This window comes from Lynx canadensis, chromosome A3, assembly GCF_007474595.2.
Source record: "Lynx canadensis isolate LIC74 chromosome A3, mLynCan4.pri.v2, whole genome shotgun sequence".
NCBI lineage: Eukaryota > Metazoa > Chordata > Mammalia > Carnivora > Felidae > Lynx > Lynx canadensis.
Genome location: NC_044305.1, coordinates 91,251,680 through 91,278,642, shown reverse-complemented (window position 1 = coordinate 91,278,642; position 26,963 = coordinate 91,251,680). Strand labels below are relative to the sequence as shown.

The 26,963-nt window shown below is 40.0% G+C and overlaps 1 protein-coding gene across 1 annotated transcript; it reads right to left on the bottom strand.

Moving 5' to 3' along the window:
* Positions 1 to 11,771: 11,771 nt before the first annotated feature.
* Positions 11,772 to 22,177, bottom strand: MRPL19 (mitochondrial ribosomal protein L19). The gene is made up of 6 exons (XM_030310964.1): positions 22,041 to 22,177; positions 21,749 to 21,866; positions 16,584 to 16,702; positions 16,235 to 16,369; positions 12,315 to 12,496; positions 11,772 to 12,160 (listed from the first exon to the last, which is right to left on the bottom strand). Exons 1-6 carry the CDS (start codon positions 22,141 to 22,143, stop codon positions 11,939 to 11,941), a joined length of 879 nt encoding a protein of 292 aa, XP_030166824.1. The 5' UTR covers positions 22,144 to 22,177; the 3' UTR covers positions 11,772 to 11,938.
* Positions 22,178 to 26,963: the final 4,786 nt, after the last annotated feature.

Sequence of the window (26,963 nt, the reverse complement as noted above, 5' to 3'; positions counted from 1 at the left end):
TGCATTGATTCTCAGAACTAGTTGTACATTAGAATCACATCAGGAGCTTTTTAAAACACTAAAATCCATCACTGTCCTTGGTATTTTGATAAAGTCTGGAGACTTTTTACATTTTTTTTAAAAAGCTTTTATTTTCAAGTAATCTCTACACCCAACATGGGGCTCAAACTCACAACCCCAATATCAAGGGTTGCAGGGTCCACTGATTAAGCAGCCCAGGCGCCCCTGGAGACTTTTTTAAAAACCGATTTTAAAAGAATTCTCAGGGGGCGCCTGGGTGGCTCAGTCAGTTAAGCATCCGACTCTTGGTTTCAGCTCAGATCCTAATATTGCAGTTTGTGGGTTCCTGCCCCACATCAGGCTCTGTGCTGACTGTACAGAGCCTGCTTGGGATTCTATCTCCCTCTCTCTCTCTGCCCCTCTCCTGCTCGCGTGCTCTAAAATAAACATTTATAAATAGATAGATAGATAGATAGATAGATAGATAGATAGATAGATAGTTAGTTCTGGGGTGGGGCTCTGTCAGTTGAGCGTCTGACTCTTGATTTTGGCTCAGGTCATGATCTCACTGTTCATGGGTTCGAGCCCCATGTCAGGCTCTGCCCTGACAGCACAAAGCCTGCTTGGGATTTCTCTCTCTCTCCCTCTGTCTGCTCCTCCCCACCCCCTCTTTCTCAAAATGAATAAATAAACTTTAAACAGAAAACCAAAGAGATCTGACTCAGGCATTTGTGAGGTTCAACATTAGCCCCACCAGCCACCATCTGTGCCACTTCAGAACAGCTGCTTACCTCTCTAAAGCGATCTCATTTGTAAAATGGAGTAGAAGCACCTGTCTCATAAGGTTTGATGAACAATAAGAGACATGAGATGCCTTGCACAGTGTCTGGAACAGAGGAGCCCTTCTAATGGGTTAAAGACTAGCTTATCCCTGAAAACTGAAAAGTTAAATATATCATTCTTTTTCTAATAGGAAAAACCTAACAGTTTGAATGCTGTGCATTATACAAAAGGCTCAGGGAGTTATTTCTTTTAAACCATTAATTGCCCTACTGCAACGCTAAATGGAGGTTTAAACACAACACACTCTTGAGCAACATGATGGAATGTGCAGATTCAAGGTCTTGTCCTCCCACAGAAACATTGGAAGACAAGCAGGAATGGTCACAACCAACTTTTGCAGAACTGTGGGAAGCAGTCATGTTTATATTAACCAAGCAAACACAGGATCAAATAAAAGGCAACTTATAAAAAGGCAGGAAGTCACCAAGATACCAACATAGGTTGTTCCAGACTTCGCGCCTCCTCATGAGATATGCATGAACACCACTGAAAAAACCTGGAACACAGAAGTGAGGCTGAAGCACCCTACACACACACACCACAGGGACCAAGACAGACTCCATTAAAAAAGAGAAGCATCTACACGCTCACCACGTTGCCCCTCTTTAGGCTGAGGCAGCACCACAACAAGAGGCCTTCCCTGAGCCTGTGGTTCCCCCAGGGGGAAAAGAGAACACAGGATGGACGTCCGGCATCCCCCCCGCACATCTGGTCACTTACTGGGACTCCCACCCAGTCTTACCTCCAAGAAAAGCCTGGTCAGGACACTGGACACTGTGCTCGAGCAGAGAGAGCAGCAGGGCAGAGTTGACCATCCTCCGAGCAAAGCCAGTGGCACCATTCAGCGGGAGAACCTGGGGGGCAAGTCAGCTTTGGTCAAGACCACAAACAGCCTACTTATCCAGACTTCAAGCTAGGCCCTCTGCTCCACCCAGGGTGGAGAAGAAAAATTTGTAACACTGCCGAGTGTAGCTCCTGGTCCCTCCTAACCGGGAAGCCTGACTACGAACACCTAAGAGGATGCTGAGAGCTGGCTTTCCTGCTTTTTCTGGGTGGGAAGCTACATCATAGGCCCAATCACTGCTGAGTAGCTCTTGGCCCCATCTGAGTGGGAAAACTAACCAGGAACAGCTGGGAGGCTGCTTGGAGCTCACTCTCCTGCTCTATTTAGGTAGGGAAGCTAGTTGACAGCCCTTCCCACTGCTGAGGGTGGCTCCTGAATCCCGCTGGCCCAGAAAGCTTGGCTGGAACACCAGGAAAGCTCCATAAGCCTAGCAACACTTAAGTGGAGACTCTAGCAGGGTCAGCTGGCTCCATCGGGCCGGAGACTTCAGTGCACAGTCTTGTCCCATGTACGTCCCCCAACAAGTTGCGGTGCAGGACCTGGGACCTGTTCTGCTGCCCTGCTAGCACAGGGGGGCTAATTCATAATCCTACCTGCTGCTGAATATAGCACCTCATCCTGCCTAGTAAGCCTGACCAGAGAACCCAGGCAACCACAGAGCCCAATCTACAGCCTTGCTTGATCAGGGAAATAAGCCAGCAGTCCTATCCGATGTTCTCAGCCAGCAGCATCCCACGCCCACCTCAGAGCTCCAGCAGTGGCCTTACCCCAAAATAGACCCTGATAGCAAGTCCCGCCTGCCCAAGGATGCTACCAGCTGACAAGTCTAAACATTCAAACTGAGAAGATGGTGAAGAGCTTTCCCTGCCAAAGCAATCCTAAAAAGTCTAGAAGAGAGACTGCTTACTCAAATGTGTACATACCAACATAAGGAGTCAAGGGTTGCAAAAAAAACAGATAAACATGACACCATAAGGAAACTAGTAAAACGCTAACAACTGACCCTAAAGAAATGGAGATCTGTGCACTGTCAGAAAAAGAATAATCCTCTTAAAGAAATTTAGTGAACTGCAAGAACACACACACGACTAAAGGAAGTTAGGAAAACAATGCATAAACACAATGAGAAGTCCAACAAAGAAAGAAAAGCCAAATAAACAGGAATCCTAGGGTTGAAAAATACAATGACTGAAGAATTCAATAGACAGCTTCAAAAGCAGACTCAACCACACAAAAGAAAGAATCAGTGACCTTGAAGATGGGACATTTGAAATTATCCAGAGGGGAAAAAGAAAAAAGAATGAAAAAGAGTGAAGAAAGTCTATGGAGCTTATGGAATACCATCAAAAGAAACAATATCATTATGGGAATTCCAGAAAGAAAAAGGGATAGAAAGTACAGTTGACCCTTCAAAAATGCAGGGGTTAGGGGTGCCAACCCCTACACACTTGCAAATCTACATAAAACTTTTGACTCCCCCAAAACTTAACTAATAGCCTATGACTTAACTAATCATTACTGATTAGTTAAGTCATTACTGATAACACAATTAACACATATTCTGCATATGGATTTAACATATAATACATATACCATAATCTTACAGTTAAGCTAGAGAAGATAAAATATTAAGAGTATCACAAGGAAGAGAAAATATATTTACAGTACCACAGTATCGGAAAAAAAACCCACGCACAAGTGAACCCACACAGTTCAAACCTGTGTTGTTCAAGATCAATTGTATATTTAAAGCAATAATCCTTGAAATTTTCCAAAACCTTGAGAGAAAAATGAACATCCAGATCTATGAAGACCAAAAGACCCCAAATAGGTTGAATTTGAAAAGACCTACACTGAGACACATTATAAATTGTCAAAAGACCATTTATGGCAAGTCAACAGCTAACATATTCAATGGTTAAAGGTTCAAAGCTTTCCCTCTACTAAGATCAGGAACAAGACAAATGCACCCCCTCTCAACAGCTCCTAGTCAACGTAGTACTGGAAATCCTAGCCAGAGCAATCAGGCAAGAGGAAGAAACAAAGGCATCAGATTGGAAAGGAGGTAAAATTGACTTTACTCGCACATGACATGATTTTATATGTACAAACTCCTAACAATTCTACCAAAAAACGTTTAGATCTAACCAAAGAATTCTGTGAAGTTCCAGGAAACAAAATTAACATACAAAAATCAGTAGTGTTTCTATAAACTAACAACGATTCTTGGAAAATCAGTGAAGTAAACAATCCCACTTACAATAGCATCAAAAATAATATAAATACTTAATAAATTTAAACAGGAAGTGAAAACTCTATACACTGAAAACTATACAATGCTGATGAAAGGAATCAAAGAAGACACAAATAAAGGGAACTGTATCTCATGTTCATGTATTGGAGGGATTAATATTGTTAAAATGCCCATACTACCCCAAACCATCTATAGATTACATGGAATTCCCATTAAGATTCCAATGGCATTTTTTACAGAAAAGAAAAAAAAAATCCTGAATTTACACGGAAAACAAATAGCCCAAGCAATCCTGAGAAAGGAGAACAAAGTAGAGGCATCAAACTTGCTGATTTCAAGCTATATTTTAAAGCTATAGCAATCAAAACAGTATGGTCCTGGCTTAAAAACAGACATATAGACCAGTGGAATAGAATTGAGAACCCAGAAATAAACCCATGCCTACAAAAGCAACTAATACATGACAAAACAGACAATACTCAATATAGTCTTTCAATAGATGGTGGTGGAAAATTTGCATATTCACATCCAAAAGAATGAAACTAGACCCCTGTCTTTCACCATTCACAAAAATTAACTCAAAATGAATTAAAGACTTAAATGAAAGACTGGAAACCATAAAACTCCTAGAAGAAAACATAGGAAAAGAGATTCTTCACATAGGTCTTGGCAATGATTTTTTGGATATGCCACCTACATAAAGCTCAAGGAACAAAGTAAAAATGATTGGGACTGCATGAAATTAAAAAAGCTTTTTGCACAGCAAAAGAAAAGACAACCTGCAGAATGGGAAAACACACACAGGAATCTTATTCAGCCATAAAAAAGGAATTCCTGCCATTTGTGACAATACGGATGGAACTTTTTCCATGTTTTTTTTGTTGTTGTTGTTTGTTTTGTTATATGTATGATTATTAATAAACTTTTTGTGGTAATTATTTCACCATACATGAAAGTCGTATCATTATGCTGTATACCTTAAACTTACACAGTGCTATAGTCAACTATATTTCAATAAAACTGGAAAAAATAATAAACATAATGATAGGAAATCTTTGTGACATTTTTATTTCCCCTTTTGATGTGGCAGCAGTCTTGAAAATGGCAGCGGTAGTTTCTGTGTTGGACCTTGGTCCCCATTGCTGGAAGGAACAGAACAGACCACTGACAAATTATGGTTTATATCTACACTAGCCTATCCATGGGTGGAAGGACTGAAGCGGAGCACTCATCTCTGCTCTCACCTTAAACTCAGTCCAGAAAGCAACAGGTATTGCTCAAATACGGGTGTAAGGCAAACCAACAATCCACAAAGGCCTGGGTGAAAAGATATCATTGAGATACACAACAGATCACCTAAAGACTGGGAGAAAAAGCTTGGGGGGGAGGGGGAACGGGGGGGGGGGTAGTTCCTTTGGGAAATTAAGATACTCAAAAGCATATATTCAAAAGAAATTTAGAAAGCCACACATACGCCAAGGGCAAGAAGCATGGTAAGAAAAGATCCGAGAGGATCCTAAGTTTTCCACTCGGGCTGTTAGGCTTAGTGCGAGCCTGGGTAAGTGTTGAGGGAATAACCCAGAAGAGACAATTGGCAAAGACTGGGAGAGGTATTTGTTTTAGCTCCTGGCTTTCAAGGAAATACTATCTAAGTACAAGTTAAGAAACAGACTCAGTGATCACACACAATAAGGAATCAAATCTCTGCAAAAATAGCTTCTGAACATCAGTAAACAAATGGACTGCAGTCCCATAATTGTAATAAAGGAAACTCTGGGGAAGGAGGGGAAATCTGTTATCCAGAATCATACCATAATATTTAAACGTCCAGTTTTCAACAAAAAAAGTCAAAAGACATTCAAAGACACTGGAAAGTATGGCCACTCAAAGGAACAAAATAATAGAAAACATCCCTGGAGAACCACAGACATCGGAATTAATAGACAAAGCCTTCAAAGCAACTGTCTTAAATATACTCAAAGAACTAAAGGGAACCAGGGACAAGGAATTAAAGAAAATCAGAAAAGGGATAGGTGAATAAAATGAGAATATCCATAAATACACAGAAATTATCAAAAGGAACCAAACAAATTCTGAAGCTAGAAAGTAAAATAATTGAAATTAAAAGTTCACTAGCAGAGTTTAACAGCTAATTGTACCAAAATAGAAAATAGAATCAGCAAACTTGAAAACAGGACAATTACAGTGACCAAGTCTGAGGACTAGAAAGAAAATAGAAAGAAGAAAAGTGAATAGAGACTGAGGAACTGGAGGGACACCAGCAAACAGACCAGCATATGTATTATCAATGTCCCAGAAAAAAGAAGCAGAAAGAATATTTGAAGAAATAATGGCCAAATACATCCAAAATTTGAGCAAAGGCATGAATTTGCAAATCCTGAATCTCTGTGAACTCCAAGTGGGATAAATGTAGAGGCCTACACCAAGACAGTAGAATGAAACTGTCAAAAAACAAAGGCAGGGAGAATCTTGAAAGCAGCAAAAAAGAAACGTTCTTCCTCAAGATCAAAAGATCCTCAATAAAAGTAACAGCCAATTCTCAGCAGAAACCATAGAGGCCAGAATGCTATGGGGTGACTATTTAAGGTGCTTAAATAATAATACCGCCAACCAATAATTCTGTATCTGGCAAAACCATCCTTCAAAAATAAGGGAGAAATGAAGATGTTCCCAGATAAACAAAACCCGAGGGAGTTCCTTGCAATCAGAGCTGCTCTACAGGAAATGCTAAAGGGAGTACTGTGGGCAGAAAAAAAAGAACATCAGACAGTAACCTGAATCTGTATGATGAAATAAAGATCTCCAGTAAAGGTAAGTACAGACAAATGCATACAAAACAATTATAAATCCGTTATGGAGCACACACTCTATAAGATAAAATCTGTGACATCAATAATATAAAGGCAGAACAGAACTTTGTAGTAGAGATTTTGTATGCTATGGAAGTTATGTTAGTATCAGTTCAAACTAGATTATTATAAATTTCGGATATTAAATGTAATCTTCATGGTAACCACAAAGGAAACATTTAACAAATATACCTGTAAAGGAATGGAGAAGACCATCAGTTCACTACAAAAAAATCAACAACACAGAAGAAAGCAGTAATGGAGAAAACGAGAAACAAAAGGGGTATAAAATATAAAGAAAACAAATAACAAAATAGTAAGTCCATTCTTTTTACTGACTTAAATGCAAATGTATTAAACTCTCCAAACAAAAGACAGAGATTGTCAAACAGATAAAAAAAAAACAAAACACAAGATCTAGCTCTATGCTGTCTATAAGAAACTCACTTTAGTGCCAGACACAAAAGATATGTGTGTGTGTGTGTGTGTGTGTATGTATATATATATATATATATATATATATTTTTTTTTTTTTTTTTTTAAAGTAAAGTCTACCCCCAACATGGGGCTTGAACTCACACCTTGAGATTAATAGTCCCATGCTCTACTGGGGAGCCAGCCAAGCTCCCCGAAAAAGATACTCTCTGTAAACAGTAACCAAGAGAGCAGAGGTGGCTGTAGTAATATCGGGCAAAATAGACTATAAGCAAAAAACTGTTACAAGAAACAAAGTATATTACATATTGATAAGTCAATTCATCAAAAAGATAGAATAATTTATGTAGTGAACAATATGCCCCCAAAATACATGAAGCAAACACTGACAGAATTAAAGGGAAAACTAGAGAGTTCTATAATAACTGTTGGAAAATTCAACATTCTGCTGTCAAAATGGATAAAACACTTACAAGGTCAATAAGAAAACAGAAGACTTGGACATTATAAATTAATTAGACCTAACAGATGTTTACAAAACACTCCACCCAGCAACACAATCTAGTTTTCTCAAGTGCACGTGGAACACTCTGCAGGACAGACCACATGTTAAGCTACAAAACAACTTTCCATAAAGTTTAAAATGATACTTTGAAATCATACAAAGTATCCTCTCTGACAAAAGGGAAAGTGGAAAATTCATAAATAGGTGGGAATTAAACAGCCCCAATGCAAATCCAGAAAAGGGGTTAAAGAAATGGAAAGGAATATTTAAATATATATGTACCAGCAATTACATTCCAGGGTATAAACCTGGAATATGTTTAAAAAGAATATAAAAATAGCAACTCAAAGAGATACCTGCATGTCAGTCTTCATTGCAGCATTATTCACAATAACCAAAAGGTGAAAATAACCCGTGTGCATCAAGAAATGAATGGATAAACAAAATATAGTAATTATACAGTAGAATATTATTTAGCCATAAAAAGAAATGAAATTCTGATGTTATAACATGGATGAATCTTGAAAACATATTCGCGAAAGAAGCCAAACGCAAAGTACAAATATTTTGTGATTCCACTTAAAAGAAGTATCTAGAATAGGTAAATTAATAAAGAGTAAAAAATAAATAAGGAGTAGAATGGGATTTACCAGGAGCTTGGAAGAGAGGGGATAGGAATAGAGAGTTACTTAATGAGTTTGTTTGTGGTAAGGAAAAAGTTCTAGTGGTGATGGCCACACAGCATTGTGAATGTAATTAATGCCACCCGAAACATACACTTAAAAATGGTTAAAGGGCAAATTTTGCTATATATCTTACAATACAAATTTTTATCCTATACACATTAATTAATATATTAAGATTTACTTTGTTTCTGGAGGAAAACTCACAAGAATTTTAAAGATAATTTTAGAGTGAAAACAGTATGCATTGTGTTATGAACACATGTACTTATGAGCTGATCATATTTACCCAGCTTTAGATCTTGAGATGTATCATTCATCTGCTCCTCTGCCAAGGTTGAATGAAGTATGTTTACCATGGTAAAAAATGAACAGGCTTTAATGATTATCTTTTGACAAGTTAAAGGGAAAAAAAGTATCGGGCACCTCAGTGTGGCTGTCGGTCAAGCATGACTCTTGATTTCAGCTTCAGGTCACAATCTCATGGTCATGAGATTGAGCCCAGCATCGTGGAGCCTGCTTGAGATTCTTGATTCTCTTTCTCTCTCTCTCCTTCTGCCCCTCCCCCACTCATTCTCTCTCTCTCTCTCTCTCTCTCTAAAAAAAAAAAAAAAAAAAAAAGAGAAGAAAAATATCAATCAGACTCTTGTTAAAATTTTTGAGCTTTCTCAGCAAGTAATACATATAAGTGGTAAATTCCACTGCTTCCTAAGTGTAATCAGAATGTTGTGTAACAACTATTAGTAAAAAAGATCAAGGATGCACTGAATGTTGAGAACCCCAAGGTTAATATCTAAAAATTTATTTTGGAGAAGAAATCTATTATTGAAAAAATGGCTACATAGGCTAATTTGTCAGATGAATTATTCAAATTACCATTAAAATACACCATAGGGAAAAAACAAATCCACAAGGACAGAGAAAACAGGACAAGAGGCAAGCAGTACAAACCACTGAAAGCCTATGAATGAGACACAAAACCAGAGGAGAGAACAGGACAAGAAACAATCAGAACACAATTCTGACAAAGCAAACGGATGGATTAGCAGACTCAAGAAAGGCAAATCAAGCCAGCAGTGGAGAAAGGTGAGAATCAACCTAATTCGCCCTCATAATTGTCCAGTCAGCAGATTCAATACCCCGGCAGCTGGGGGTTAAGGACAGTGGCTAATAGAAGAACCTAATGAGAAGTATTTGGAGGTTATATGCCTAATATCCCTTCCTCTATTCCTCACCATTGCTTGTCTAGCCCTTCCCCACGCCAGTAAAAGGCCAGAATTTTATTCTCTAGACATCTGAAAGACAGTTTTTCTGGACTTCCGGTACTGAGGGTAGCAAGCCAGTAGCGTGTTGGTGGGGAGGGGAAAGTTGGACAAGCTAACACATACACATATAGTGACTGAAACCCCATGCTTCTTCCCCCATCAGGTTCTCACAACACCGGCAGACAGATCCTTGCCATCCAGGAGGGAGACTGGAAGCCTCTACTCTGGAGAATGTGACCAAACGAAGACATTCACATATGTGGAGGGCAGAACTCCCAAAACAAGTCCACCCCAATAACCCTAAAAACAACCCTTCTCACAAGTCCAAGGCTCCTAATCAGCTTTTTAGTCCACTATTTGACCAGAAATAGACAGCCAAGGATTGTCAGATGTCCTGGAAAAGCCTAAAACAGGAAAAGAAAAAAAAAAAATGTGTGTATACACACACACACACACACACACACACACACACAGAAGAAGAAATTTGAAGAAAACAGATCCTACAGAAAAACAACTTCATAAAAAACCCCAACAAAACAACAACACACAAACACTATCATGAATGTACTGAATGGTAACAGAAGACATCCATAGGCAAAAATATAAAATAAGAACAAAGCACCATGTAAGAAAAGGAGCATCCAGAAATCAAAAAGGGATCTTCAGATTTAAAATTATGAGAGCAAAGAAGAGTTAGAAGACTGAATTAAAGAGAGATGAGGTTGGGGAAGGGGGGAAAGAGATCCAGTCCTGGAGAACCAACATCAAATTAACTTCTCCCAAAAGAGAAAAGCAGAGGAGAGGAAATCATCAATGAACGAGAAGTTTCCCAGAAACAAAAGACACAAGTTAGCATACTGAGAGGGTTCATCAAATACCGGACATAATGGATACAGACCCACACGAAAGCACATCACTGTGAAATTTCATTACCTTGAGGAGCAAGATAGTCTACAAGCTTTCAGGTCACAAAGAACAGAAATCGAAATAGTTTTGGATTTCTCAACGCAACTGGAAACAAGACAGTGTAGCAATATCTTCAAAATTCAGAAGGAAAACTACTTCACACCTAGAATTCTATAAAATTAACAATCAAATAGGACAGACATGCAAGGACTCCAAAGATTTACCTCCATACCTACTTCCTCTGAAAGCTACCAAAAGATGTGCTCCACCAAAATAAATTAGTAACCAGTAAAATAAAAAACAAAACATCCAGAAAAAAATCAGCACAGGAGAGAAGTCAATGCAAATCCCAAATTAGCCAGGCACCAGAGGGTAGATCTGAGCAGCATAATTCAAAACAGGTTGAGGGTTGCCCTCAATACCATATGCCATTATATGCCAGATTTCCATTCCACTCTCAGCTACATGGATCAGCAAGGATACACACATCGTCCTACAGAAGCATAGTTCTGACCTATCCTGTGAGCTGGAGCTTGATTCTTCATGAGCTGAAAACCAGAAAATATAGAGAAGTCTACTCCCTCCAACCCCATTTCTGCCAGACATCAATTGTCAGATGCCCTGTGGTGAGCCTTCTTGTTAAGCAGGACTCACTCATGACCTTGGCCACGAACTACCTCAAAGTGACTTTTGCAAACAATCAGAGAAAATGCAGCCAGACTATGAGCAAAAGACTGTTACCTTCTCCATGGAGCCTTCATGTAATAATGATAATTTTGTCCTTTTTTATCTGCCAACAGGTTTTCCAAAACTAGCTATGTTGTTTTAGAATGTATATGTATACAATAAAATCAAACGAGACACAAGGGAATGATTAACACAAAGTCAGGATAGTGCTTGTATCTGGGAGGGGAGAAGGATGCAATTGCAGACACAGAAGAAGCTTCTCAAACCCTAGTACGTGTTCTATTTCTTAACCTTCCTGGATCTTACTACATGTTTCACCTCTTAACCCTGAGGTGGCTACATCAATACTCACTCTATTATTACTCTTTATATCATACACTTTTTATAATTTATTCCACAAACTGAAAGAAATCCCATCACTTCCGTGTTCAGATTCCAGGCTCAATGAAAAGAATTTTGGTAATGATTTGACTCTGAAGTAATAAACTGACATGCTAATTTTATTTTTTTGCAACAGTACTCATAAACTAATGAATGTTTAATTGATTTGATGACTATGTCCTTGTATATAAAATTAAATTGGTCTTTAAGTAAATCCTCTGGGAGTCAGCACATCCTCTGCAAATAACCAAACTGAGTCTCAGAATCAGGATTTTCTCGATGCTTCAATTTCATGCCATATTGCAGCTTCAATTTTTGAAGTGTCATATTCCCTCATCATATCAAACTCAAGCCACGGCTGACTCCACTTCTGAGCTTCTTTCATTTGCTCTTCAGTCAAACAAAGATCAAATCTGATTCCTTTAATATTAAATTTTGGACGTTCCCAGCGTTTGGACCAGGGCTTAGGCTTCATTTTTACTTTCAGCTGCAGATGATATTAAAAAAAAAAAAAAAAGAAAAGAAAGAGAAAGAAAGAAAGAATTTGTTTAGTAGAAAGCAAAATTCTTCTAAAAGTTTTCATTAAGGTGACTCTTTCTTACTCTATATAGAACTTTCAGTTCTACAAATACAACTCATACCTGATTAACAGGAACGTCGTGGCTCGTTTCTTGTACGACTGGCTTCATATTCATATCAAAAGTGCTATATTCAGGAAGGGCATCTCGTAAGTATAGCAAACTGTCGTCCAGCCGTTTCTCTAATTTGACCACTTGGATCTCTTGGATTCGAGGATTATAAAGTTCAAAGCAAATCTCAACACCTAAACAGAGAAAACATATTCTTACAATCTGAACCTAGACGCCTGTATAAGCCTTATACAACAGTAAAAACTATTTTATAATGGAACTAGCACAGGGTTTTGCACATAGGACATGTGACGTAAATTTGTAATTTTTAAGATAAAGATTACCGAAAGAAAAAGAAATAAATTAAAGTCCATGTAGATTAAAAAGTGAAAAAAATCTGAGTTAGAATGATAGTCTAAAGAAAAATGTCTTCTATAAATACAGTCACACATCTCTTCACTTCTGGTACTATTTTTTTTTTTAAATCCTTTTTTATTTATTGGTCTGGCCCAAAAAGATCTTAAGAGACCATGATAACAGTGTTAAAATTGTTTAGGGTCTAGTATCAGAAGAGGGATTAGATCCTGAGAATGTTTTCTTCATCTCCTTTTCTTTTTAGTTTTTAAATATACATCCAAGTTAGTGAGCATATAGTGCAATAATGATTTCAGAAGTAGATTCCAGTGACTCATCCCCTATGTGTAACACCCAGTGCTCACCCCAACAAGTGTCTTCCTTAATGCCTCTTACCCATTTAGCCCATCCCCACACTCTTCACTTCTGATACTATTAACCTGGAGAAAATTTGAGTAAATTCTTCACTGTCACATTTTTGTTTGTTTCCCAACTACTTATAAAACTTGATCTCCTACATTAAGGGCAACAGGAGTAATGATGCAAAGAGTTAATACATTTTTAAGTTCTAACTTTGGTTTAGAAGTCCCTCCTAAGGATGGCCTAAGTTTTATTTATTTTTTAATCCAGATCAGTTCCTTTAAAAATTTTTTTTTATATTAGAGAGAGAGAAAGTGCACAAGTGAGGGAGAGAGGCAGAGGGAGAATCTTAAGCAGGCTCCACACTCAGTGCAAAGCCCAATGCAGGGCTCAGTCCCATGACCCTGGGATCATGACCTGAGCCAAAATCAAGAGTCGGACACTCTGGCCTAGGTTTTAAAACACGCTGGGGCTCAGGGCACCTGGGTGGCTTAGTTGGTTAAGCGTCCGTCTTCGGCTCAGGTCATCATCTCAGAGTTCATGGGTTTGAGCCCTGTGTCGCACCCTGTGCTGACAGCTCAGAGCCTAGAGCCTGTTTCAGATTCTGTGTCTCCCTCTCTCTCTGCCTCCCCTCCACTCACACTCTCTCTCTCAAAAATAAATAATAAAACATTAAAAAAAAAAACATACTGGGGCTCTCCATATGAAGCAAGCTAGGAACAGCATTGCTGTTTCAAGATGCTACAAGTAATAGTTTAAGATACAACCTCTGTCAGCACCAAACACTTAAGGGAAAGAGTATATTCTGAGGTTTTCTGAAATAATCCCAAGAGAAATACAAATATGTATGAACATTAACATCCACTATTTAATACCAGGATTTAATCCATTATTTCCTATATACCTATTCTGTTCCAAGTACTGATCTAGGGACTGTGCCTATAGTGAACTCAAAATAGATCAAATCCTTCTCCTCTCATAGAGCTTATATTCTAGTGGATGACAATAAATAGACACACCAAAATTTCATTTACAATTCATAATTTAAGGTAATTTCATATAGTCAATATAAACAGAGTGGTAATACTGTGGCTGGGGAATAAATAGTATATGAATAGTATAGCCAGGGAAAGCCTCTCTAAAAACACAATTTAGACTGACACTACAAATAGCCAAGCATGCTCAAGGCAGAAAGAACAGCAAATGCAAAGGCCCTGGGTCCTAACAAACTTGCTATATTGGGGGGAAAAACAAAACAAAACAGAAAAAGGTCTTTTTGGCTGGATCACAGTAAGTCAGTGGGCCAGGAAAGTTAATCAGGGATACAGCATAGCTGCAGGCAGGAAGGAGGCAGGGCGGCATGGACACGAGTGGTGGCCATGGAGACGGAGAACCAAACAGAACTGGAATTTTTGGAGATTAAGCCAAGAAAACTTGACTGACTGGATATATGAAGAGAATAATTAAAAATAGCTCCTGAATTTTTGATTAAGTAAGTACGTACGCAGTGGTGCCACTTATGGACATAGAAAAAACCAAGAGGAACACACTGTGAGGAAAACAATCCTATTCTGAGCTTGTCGTATGCTTAAAAGACATCCACCCGGAAATGTCAAAGAGGTAGTTGTATGTACAAATCCGGAACCTGGACAAGGTCAGTCCTTGAGATCTAAATTTGGGAGCTCTCGGGACGCCTGGGTGGCTCAGTCGGTTAAGCGTCTGACTTCAGCTCAGGTCATGATCTCACGCTCGTGGGTTCAAGCCCCACGTCGAGCTCTGTGCTGACAGTGCAGAGCCTAGAGCCTGCTTCGGATCTGTGTCTCCCTCTCTCTGCCCCTCCCCTGCTCATGCTGTCTCTCTCTCTCAAAAATAAACATTAAAAAAAAAAAAATTCTTTTTTTTAATTTGGAAATTCTCATCATATGGATGGTATTTAAAGCCAGTGGACTAGGAAAAACACCAAAGAAAGGAGTATCGATGGGGAAGGTTGAAACAGGTTGTAACAGTCAAAAGTACCTTAGGGGAGAGCAACAGGGAGTGAACATTTTTGGAGTATTCAGTGTTCAGTACTTCATGTAGACTATCACCCACAATGGACCACAACACTAAGGCAGAAACTATTATATCTCAGTTTTAAGAAAGAATATCAGGGGTGCCTGGGTGGCTCAGTTGGTTAAGCGGCCGACTTCAGCTCAGGTCATGATCTCGCGGTGAGTTCGAGCCCCGCGTCGGGCTCTGTGCTGACTGCTCAGAGCCTGGAGCCTGTTTCAGATTCTGTGTCTCCCTCTCTCTGACCCTCCCCTGTTCATGCTCTGTCTCTCTCTGTCTCAAAAATAAATAAACGTTAAAAAAAAAAAATTTAAAAAAGAAAGAATATCAAACCAAGGTCCATCTCACACACCTATGATCATGGTTTTCTACTGCAAGGCTTCTCCAAACACATGATCTGATCGAAGGCACACATTTCTGCAACTTGTAAGCCCTGCTAAGCTCCGACATGCACGGCACCACAGGTCATTACAAGATGAGTCCCGCATCGGGCTCTCTGCTATCAGTGCACAGCCCACTTCAGATCCTCTGTCCCCCGATCTCTCTGCCTCTCCCCTGTTCAGGTACTTGCTCTCTCTCTCTCAAAAATAAATACACATTTTTAAAAAAAAGAAAAAAAGAAAATTTTACTGTTCTGTCATGTCGATTCATAATGTTTCTAGAATTTTGCCACTTGGGCCTCTGTCTTATTTATTAGGCATAACAAACAAGTTTTGCCTTTTTAAAAATTCCTCTAATTCTTATCAAACAACGATTATTGTGGTGACTATCATAATATAAAGCAAAATGGGGGCATTCATTTTAGGGAAAAGTGACTCTGTATACAGACATCATTATGTTTGTCTTAATGTTCTCATGGGTTATTGCCCCCTACACTGAATGTTCCCCACACTGTTAATAGTCACTTGTCTCCTCCTGTGATGCTGGCAGAGGTCGGAAAATCTGACAGTGGTCGTCCTGTGATGAAAGAAGTCCTCAAGGGAAAGCACAGCACCGACTGCTTACTCCGCAGCCTCCAGTCTCATCCCATTCTTAGGCCATGGGCCCAGGTCAGGCCTCGGAATCCCTTTCACTTTCAAGTTCCAGACGTTTTCTCCCGGCATGCAGAACACAAAATAGAACCTGAGATACCGTTTTCCAGAAAATTAAACTAATGAAATGGAAGCTACCTTGTCCTTCGATAGTATTCCTAAGGATAAAAGTAGCTCCAAGGCCTGCTCCTGATCTCTGGATACAGATCCCTAGAAACCGGCTGGTTTTTCCGCTGGCATATGGGTCAGCTGTAGTAACACGAAGTATGCTTCCTACAAATTCAAAAGAGAAGTGAACTTTTACAAGACTTGCAGAAACACACAAACAGCATTTCTAGGTAACCTCCTAACTTCCTAAATATTTTAATATATTAGGAATAAGTATCTCATCTGGGCAAAACCCAGATCTGTGAAAAACACTCTTCCCTATGTGAAAAAAACTAAGCCCGCCCACCACCAATAATGAAAGCGTGCAGCTCTTACTGACCAACGTAGAACTCTGGAATGTGGAGTATTTTTCTCCTCTCTAACATATCTTTTCTTTCCATCTGAAATTTCAGAGGATTTGTTCTTCCCCTTGGAGGAATAAATTCAGGACTCAAGAACCTGTGAAGAATATAAATAAAAAAAAATTAAAGGCAAACTTAAAAATTAAAGATTATGATGTTGACGTGTTTTATTCTTTCTTCCTAAGAAAAGTTGATTATTTATTTCTAAAACTGTTGTCGATGCTCAAGAAAATAGCTAACAATTCCTGAGTACTCACCTCGCATCCTGTTAAAGGTTTACGACACACCGAGAGCATAAATTAATCCTCACGACAATTAGGCGAGCATGCTGTCATCATCTCCTTTCACAGATGAAAATGAAGCTTGCAGAAGGTAAACTGACGTACTGTTATATTAGCTACGAACTAATCAAGTCAAGATTTAAACACAGGCATGTCTGTCAGACAACAAAGCCTATGGCCATAAACCACAAGCCTCACATCGAGTTGTGCGTGTTAAAATAAATTACACTGGATGGGCACTTGGGTGGCTCAGTCGGTTGAGTGTCCAACTTCGGCTCAGGTCGTGATCTCACAGTTTGTGAGCTGGAGCCCCGCGTCGGGCTCTGTGCTGACAGCTCAGAGCCTGGATCCTGCTTCTGATTCTGTGTTTCCCTCTCTCTCTGCTCCTCCCCCGTTCATGCTCTTTCTCTCCTTCAAAAATAAATAAACACTAAAACAAAAAATTTTTTTGAATAAATTTAGTCTGGAAAAATACAAATATAAATCTTAACTATGTCCTTAAAAATAATCTCCCTCTTCTCCTCTTTAACTTCTCTAACTTCTTCCTGCCTTTCTCCTTCCTTTCCTTCTTTTCTCTCTTTTTAAATAGGCTTCACAACAATCACACAGCCCAAGGCAGGGTTTGAACTCACGACCCTGAGATCGAGACCTGAGCTGAGATCAAGAGTCAGACATTTAACTGACTGAGCCACCCAGGTACCCCTAAGCTAACCTCTTTAAAAGCATAAATGACATTACAGTGAAAAATCATGTCCCTATCACCCATCCTAAGAAATAAATGATCAATACAGTTGAAGCCCCAGTGCACCCTTCCCTCCCCCACAGTTAATTACTATGGGGTAATTCATTAAATTTGGTGATAATTCTTCCCATGAAGTTTCTTCCTTTTTCTGGTTCACCCCTTTCTCAGGAGCTTCCCAGGTATACTCTGAAACTGGGCCCCATACTCTAAGGACAAGGAGATACTGAAGAAAAAGGCAGGCCACTCAGGGTGGGTAGGGTACAGTTTTAGTAACAGCAAAGGGAATTCACATACAGGCTTGTCCTGGGTGGCAGCAAGACACCAAATCTTAAAAATTTACAAAGAGTGGCACAAAAACAGACACTCAGATCAATGGAACAGAATAGAGAACCCAGAAATGGACCCACAAACGTATGGCCACCTAATCTTTGACAAACCAGGAAAGAATATCCCATGGAATAAAGACAGTCTCTTCAGCAAATGGTGCTGGGAAAACTGGACAGCGACATGCAGAAGAATGAACCTGGACCACTTTCTTACATCATACACAAAAATAAACTCAAAATGGATGAAAGACCTAAATGTAAGACAGGAAGCCATCAAAATCCTAGAGGAGAAAGCAGACAAAAACTCTTTGACCTCTGCTGCAGCAACTTCTTACTCAACATGTCTCTGGAGGCAAGGGAAACAAAAGCAAAAATGAACTATTGGGACCTCATCAAAATAAAAAGCTTCTGCACAGTGAAGGAAACAATCAACAAAACTAAAAGGCAACTGACAGAATGGGAGAAGATATTTGCAAACGACATATAAGATAAAGGGTTAGTATCCAAAATCTGTAAAGAACTTACCAAACTCAACACCCAAAAAACAAATAATCCAGTGAAGAAATGGGCAAAAGACATGAAGAGACAGTTCTCCAAAGAAGACATCCAGATGGCCAAGAAACACATGAAAAAATGCTCAACCTCACTCATCATCAGGGAAATACAAATCAAAACCACAATGAGATACCACCTCACACTTGTTAGAATGGCTAACATTAACAACTCAGGCAACAACAGATGTTGATGAGGATGCGGAGAAAGAGGATCTCTTTTGCACTGCTGGTGGGAATGCAAACTGGTGCAACTACTCTGGAAAACAGTATGGAGGTTCCTTCAAATAGTTAAAAATAGAACCACCCTACGACCCAGCAATTGCACTACTAGGCATTTATTCACGGGATACAGGTGTGCTGTTTCGAAGGGACACATGCACCCCCATGTTTATAGCAGCACTATCAATAATAGCCCAAATGTCCATCGATTGATGAATGGATAAAGAAGATGTGGTATATATATATATATATATATATATATATATATATACAATGGAGTATTACCCTGCATCAAAAAGAATGAAATCTTACCATTTGCAACTATGTGGATGGAACTAGAGGGTATTATGCTAAGCAAAATCAGTCAGAGAAAGACAAATATCATGACTTCACTCATATGAGGACTTTAAGATAGAAAACACATGAACATAAGGGAAGGGAAGCAAAAATAATATAAAAACAGGGAGGGGGATAAAACTAAGAGACTCTTAAATATGGAGAACAAACAGAGGGTTACTGGAGGGGTTGTGGGAGGGGGGATGGGCTAAATGGGTAAGGGGAACTAAGGAATCTACTCCTGAAATCATTGTTGCACTATATGCTAATTTGGATGTAAATTTAAAAAAATAAAATGAGATAATTAAAAAAAAATTTACAAAGAGGCCCTAAGTGGTCTCAGTCACATACACTATGTAGGTATTTTCAATACCACATCATCATCTCGAGGCTATGTCTTTGGAGCAGCCTCTAGGAGCAGAAAAGGCAAGCAGAACCCACATTCCAAAGACAAGGGAAGGGGTGAGGAGCTGGGGTTCAGCCCATGGGTCAATCAGCAGTCATGTCTTTTTGATGATGATCCCCAACACTCATTTCCTACTTTGAAACTTTTTAAGCCCACCAAAAAGTTGAAATAGTAATACAATGAATACCCATATACACACCATCTCGTTTCATCAACTGCCAACATTTTGACATATTTGCTTTATATATACATATAATTTTTTTCCTGAACTATTTGAAATGTCAAATAGCAAGGTATTTCATCTCAGAATACTTTAGAAAGCTTCTAAGAATAGGGACTTTCTGCTACATTTATCACAATACTTTTATGACACCTAAGAACTTCTGCAATAATTCAACAACAAAATCTAATATGTAGTTTGTATTTAAACATATCTGAACTAACAGTATCTAATTGTCCTGGAAAAGGCCTTTTGTTGCCCAATCCAAGCCACCATCAAGCTTCACACATTATATCTGGGTATTACTCGCTTTAGTTTCTTAAACTGCTACTATTCCCCATCTTTGTATTTTTATAACACTGACTTTTCTGAAGAGTCAAAAACCTACTGTCTTATACACCATCCCTGGATTCTGGAAATGTTTATTGTTTCCACATGCCTAGACCAAGGTTAAACATTTTGGGTAAAAATATTATAGAGGTGATCATCTTATCCTATCACATCACAAGGTATGTAATGTCAGCTTGTATGGCTATTGGGAAAGCCATAGGTCTGATTTCTCTGTGGAGAATTTCCCTTGTACATTTTATACTTTACATATGCATGTATGTATGTAAAACGTACATACGCATTTTATACTTTACATTTGCATGTCTGAGCAATATAAAAATGCTATCATACTATATCAATTCTTCTGCAGGTTGTTTTTTCTCCACACATATTTATGAAGTTTATCCATGTCGGCTCCAGTTCATTTATTTTTCACTGCCGTATAATACTCCATTGTATAAATGCATTTACCTATTCACCTACTGATGGCTATCGAGGCTACTTCTACATTTTTGTTTGTTATAAATACCTTTTGTGTTCATTTCTGTACATATTTCCTTGTACATATTACTTTAAGTTGTGTACCGACTGGGTGGAAAGGTATACACAACCTCAAAATTACTAAATTTTGTTCAACTGTTTCCCAAAGTAATTATACAATTTACATTCCCATTTAACTGAATTATAATAACTGTTGCCATTTACGAGAGATATTCCTTTCTCAACTTAAAAAAAAAAAAGTTGTGTAAGGAAATGTTTTCTGAATCTCTACCTTCCATAAATTCAATGTTCAACTTAGAACAGGATATTTGCAATGTTAAACACACACACATAGGCATGCAGAGATAATCCAACCAACAAGGAATAGCCAAATCACACCAACTTTTTCCTGCTAAAATTGCCTTTTTAATAAGGTTGTTATACAACTAGGTTACCTAAACTTACAGATACCTCCAAAGTTGCCACCATTCATTTAAGTGAACCAGGCTTTTAAACACACTGGGTTTTATTTATTTATTTATTTTTAAGTTTATTTATTTTTGAGAGAGAGAGGGAGAGAGAATATGAATGAATATGGCCGCAAGCAGGGGAGAGGCAGAGACAGGGAGAGAGTGAATCCCAAGCAGGCTCTGAGCTATCAGCTCAGAACCCAATGCTAGGCTGGATCTCACCAACCTTTAGATCATAACCTGGGTGGAACTCAAGAGTCCGCCGCTCAACGGACTGAGCCACCCAGAAGTCACTTAAGCACACTGTTTTTAAAAGCAAATTTAAGACACCAATTACCGGAAAATTTTATCACTGTATAGCATTTTCAGGAAACTAAAACACGTGTGTAGAGAAAGGAAAACAGGGTGAGCTCTGGCCAATCCATTTCTACCGAGGCAAGGAATGATCAGTTTCTCAAACAAGTAAAATACTATGTACTTGAGAGGAAAATTCTTGATACAATCTGAATGCTGAAGCAAAGAGCTTCAAATAGGGAGAATCCTTGCTTTTAGTTCTGATTTAATAAGGCTGCAGAGAAAGTTCAACGCTAGAAAAGGGGAAAAGGGGGGAAGACAAACCTGAGGTGGTTGAGCTTTGCACACGAGCTCATGAATCCTGCACACAAACTCGTGCAGTGGGGGTTCCACCTCTGCTTTAAAGGCGAGATCTCCAAAGTAAAGGCAGGTTCGCAAGCGCACAGACCCAAAAAGCGGGAACCGCGCGCCGGCCTGGGCCTCACCTCCTTTCCTGACGAGGGGGACCGCGCTTGTCCACAATGACCGGTTTCGGCGGCGGCTTGAACGCGCCCGGCTCCGAAGGTCCGGTGCTCTGCTGTCGGCCCGGCCCCACGCGGGCCCCTGCAGTAGCGGGCGACAGAGGTCAACAGAACTCGCCCAGAACTCCCGCGGAGCCCTGCAATCTCCCCCAACTCGCGGTCCCACGAGGGTTGCTCCTGACTTCTAGGCTTGCCTCCCTCGAGCCTCGCCCCGAGCTCCCTCTTCCCTCCGGTGTGCAAGCCCCGCTCCACTTACGCCAGGTGACGGAGGCTAGCGCAGGAAGCAGCCCCCTGGCGGCTCGAAAACTTCGACACAGGTCCCTTGCGGCCCCGCAAGCCCCTGTAACGGAGGCCGCCATGTCTGCTCGCTAAGGTCAAGACTACAACTCCCAATAATCAGTGCGACGAGGTCGGGACTACTTGAGATAGGACGGCGGCTGCTATGGGACAAAGCAGCCAAAGGCTTTTTTGTTTTGGTTTGGTTTTTCCTCTGTTCCTTTTCCTCTCCACTCCCCCCAATAACCCCCAACCCTGGCCTAAGTATTTTAGAGAAAGTATATATTTCTCTAGTTCCCCCACAGTGTGCCAAGTTTTACCCCTCCATAGGAACACTTTCCTCCCTCTGTGAATCAATTCTATCTTCACTTTCTCAGGCTTCGCTACATCAAAACCCCGGTATAGGCTCTTATCCTTACTAGGTACTTTCCATTAGCACCTCTGATACCATTTGCAATTCTATTTTTAATTTAATTTAATTTAGTTTAATTTAATTTAATTTAGAATTACTTGTGTAATTATTGGATTATTGTCTAGCGCGGAAAGTGCATGGACGAGGTCATGTTTGCTCACCATTTTATCCCAGCACCTACCAGTTATCTGGCCCTCACTCTTTGTTGAATGCAAGAAAAAGAAAAGAAAATAGTTCCTGATGCAGTTGGCACAGGGTCCCTGAGACTCCAGAGAGCATGCTAAAATTGACTTTGGGCTGGGCAATGTGGCTGGGATAGGTGGCAGAAATGAAACTCAAAAGGGTAGGTTATAAGTCTTGCTGAGAAATTTGGAATTTGTACCCTTGACAATGGTGAGCCACTGGAAGGATTTCACACTCAGAGTAATGTGATTATTAATTACTTATTGGTCATTCCAGTTGAATTAATGTCCCAAAGCATCTCAGACTCACCATGTTCATGTTGAATGCATTACGTTTACTTCCAAACCACCTCCCCAGTGTTGGCTATCTCAAGTGATGGCTTCAACATACAATCTGTTGCTTAACGCCAAATATCTTAGTGCCATCCTTGGTGTCTCCCTGTCTGTCAGGTAAAGTTCCTTAAACTACATGTAGTACCATAAATTATCTCAATAATCCTTATACTTTCTCATCCTGTCACCCATATCACTAATCCAGATCACCATCCTGCCTCCTCAGGATCACTGCAAACCACTGTACCTGCCTTCTCATTGGTCTTCCTGCCTCCAGGTCCCTCCAGTTCTTCTCCACATAGCAACCCAAAAGGTGGCTCAGACATACATACCTCATCCATTGCCTTGCCCCAGTTTAAAGTCTTCCATAGTTTTTTGTTGACCCTGGGATGAAAATCAAATGCCCAAAAAGAAAACAACCTCCTCCAAAAAAAATTTAATTTAATTTAATTTAAAAATTAAAAAAAAAAAAAAAACACTACAGCCTGCCCCCATGACTCTATTTTGCCATCTTAAAGATACATGAACTGTTACATCAGCCTGAGAAAGAAGGCCATGTTTTGAGGACAGAATTCAAAATGCCATGAGGAGAGACAGGGTTTTCTAATTTAATTCCAACGTCCTTGATTAGAATGGAATTTGTTCTATAATAACAAGGAATTAAACAACCAAAGTTTCAGATTAGCTAAATTTTAGACTTTTTCTATCCACCCAAAAAGAAGGCTTCAAACGTTTAAGAGAAGAGGAAGAAGGGAGGAGAGACAAACATAATTGTGACTGGTAACTGGTGACAAATTTTCTGGGCCAACTAAGCCCCAAACAGCTTGATCATCACTCTTGCTGGGACAGGGCCTCTCGGTAGGGGCAGAGAAATGACAGACTTTCACAGGAAGAGGGCAGGACTTTGTGAACATTTCTAAGTCATTCCGGATGTCCCACCCTTCTGAGGATGAAAAAATTATTTTGTAGAGCCTTACAAAATGAGAAGAATGAGCTTGAAGAATCTTATCTTCTCCCATATTCCTGCTTACCTCAAACCCATCAGTTCACTCTGACATTATCGTAAAGAACAAGCTGTAGTTTTAATTTTTCCACCAAACAACTACAAAGAGCAAAATCGAAGAGCACAGAGATACTTTGACTATTTTGTGGGCTGCTTATAGAACTTTAGATATATTACTTCTATACTTTACACTCACAGAAAGGAGAGCATGAACAACATTACATGGTGTGCAGCCAAGGAAAGAAAGTGCTCCAGGAAAATGCCCCACTTCAAATTATTGCTCCTTATTTCATCCTCTGTGCCTAGCACAGTGCCTGATACTCAATAAATATTTCCAAATAAAATTAGAAAGATCAGTGGAGGTGCACCTTAGAAATGAATAGGAGGCAGGAAACTACTCCAAAAGAGAGATCTTGCTAACCTAACCAAAGCAAACACAAAACAAGTTTTCAACGTGTGGTCCTTGGATCAGCAGCAGCAGCAGCACCTGGGAACAGGTTAAAAATGCAGACTCTCAAGCCCCACCCTAAGCCTACTGAGTCGTAAACTCTGGGGGTGGAGCCCAGCAATCTGTGCTTTAAGGAATCTTCCACGTGAGCCTGATGATTCTTCAAGTATGAGAACCATCAGCGTAGAGGCAGGGGAGATAGGAAAAGGCGCTTAGGAAAGCAAATTCAGGCCAAACAAGGTTCCGACATGTATTAGCTGTGAGACTTTAAGCATCTTCTCTCTGCCCTCATTTCCTTCTTGGTACTAGGATATAAGTATACCTGCCTCACCTGGTTGCTATATGGAGTTAATCCAGATAATCCATAAATAAAGTTCTTAGGTAGATGTCTGGATCACAATACGTTCTTTTTTTTTTTTTTTTTTTTAAATTTTTTTTTTTTCAACGTTTATTTATCTTTGGGACAGAGAGAGACAGAGCATGAACGGGGGAGGGGCAGAGAGAGAGGGAGACACAGAATCGGAAGCAGGCTCCAGGCTCTGAGCCATCAGCCCAGAGCCTGACGCGGGGCTCGAACTCACGGACCGCGAGATCGTGACCTGGCTGAAGTCGGACGCTTAACCGACTGCGCCACCCAGGCGCCCCTCACAATACGTTCTTAATTAGTGTTAAACTTACTTTAAAGATGCAAAACAGCTCCTAGACCAACAAGAAGAGACTATAAGCTAATCCATGTATTAATCCATGTATTAACTCACCCAAAGAAAAAAATCTTTTCATCCAAAGAGGGGTTGGTCATCATGGTTGCCTAGAAAACCAGAGTCATAACGCAAGATGTTGGCCAGTCACTGCCACAAAAGGAAGGAGCTTTCGCCAAGTGATTTGGGAAATTCCAGGTCCATTGATGAGTTCATCTTGGGGTAAAGATAGACTCATGGGGCTGTAACCAACATTTGTGGAGTTGTTTGGCTCCACTGATGAAATTATTCCTAGTATGAGGTGATCCCTTAGACTATTGCCATGAAACATTGCAAACCTATGCTTAACTACCTTTGTTCTGATTCTATGTTTATCAAGCAAGTCTCTCATTCTTATCTGATATGAAATTATGCCTTCAGAGAGAGAAAGTGCTTGTCATAGAGATGTAAGTATTCTGGTATGCTGGCCAGCAAAATTTTTTGTCTCATTATAATTTAATAACTAGCATTCGGTGTTGTCATAGAAGTCTCATAGATCTAGTTCATGTGAGTCTGACTAAAGATGAATCTGTTATGCCGAGCTGACGAATCTATTTCTGGTCTTCCAAGGCAGAGGGAAGACCCAGGGCCATGACAAATTCTCCAAAGCAAGCATATTACATATGAAGTCTTGTGGTATTTTTCTGCCTGGATAAAATACCTTGACATTACCTCAAAATCACACACACACACACACACACACACACACACACCCTTTATTAGCTATCTATTTCTGGGTGAGAAATTACTCCAAAATTAGACAAACATTTATTGTCTCACAGTTCTGCGGGTCAGGAATCCAGGGGGTGGCTGAGCTGGGTGATTCTGACTCAGGGTCTCTCTTCAGGCTGCGATCGAGTTGTGGGCTGGGGCCACAGTCATCTCAAAGCTCACCTAAGACGAGATCCACTTTCAAGCTCTCTCACGTGTCTGGTGGCAGGTCTTGCTGGCTGTTGGCTGGAGACATCAGTTGCCTACCACAAGGGCCTTTCCATAGGGCATAATCTGATGGCAGCTTCCCCGAGAGTGAGCTAGCAAGAGACAGAAAGCGAGTGGGGCAGAAGTCACAGTCCTTTTGTTATCTAATTTAGAAGCGACATCCCTTCATTATCGCTGTGTTCTACTCATTAGAAACAAGTCATTAGGTCCAGCTCACACTCAGGGAGAGAGGACCACAGGATCATAAATACTAGGAAGCAGGAATGGTTGGAGGCCACCTTAGAAGTTACCCGCCAGAGAGCCATTTTTGTATTCAAATGTGCATAAGTTTAATATTTGTCTTCTATAAGCAGCTCAGTATTGCCTCTCAACAGAGCCTGCTCCACTGGGTCATGGAATAGTGAATGTGGAGAAAGACACCACCCTGTCTTCTGTACATGTCCCGCAATTGTCCTTCCTTGTTGCCTCCTGTAACGTCTTCCCTTCATAGATATAATCACGCGTGGTAGTCAAATATTTAACAGTCTTGTGGCAGGGGCATCAGCCAGTCAGAATGGACCTGCCAATTCTTTCACATACCTGCTGCCCCTCTCAGCCTATTAGCAATCACTCTATACCAAAAGCTATGTAAACGTATGACCTTGAAAAAATGTTTGGAAAAAGGATATACTCAGGCAGAGTGTCTTCTGCTTTCCAAATCTGAATTAGCTTTTCAGATTGTGCTGGGGCCAGGGGTAGCATGGGCAGCACATTCTGGGCTATCTCAGCTCAACCAAAGAAAGCAATTCCATGGTTTATCTGTTCTGTGAACTAGACTTCCACGGTAAGATAATGTTTCCAAAAAAGGTA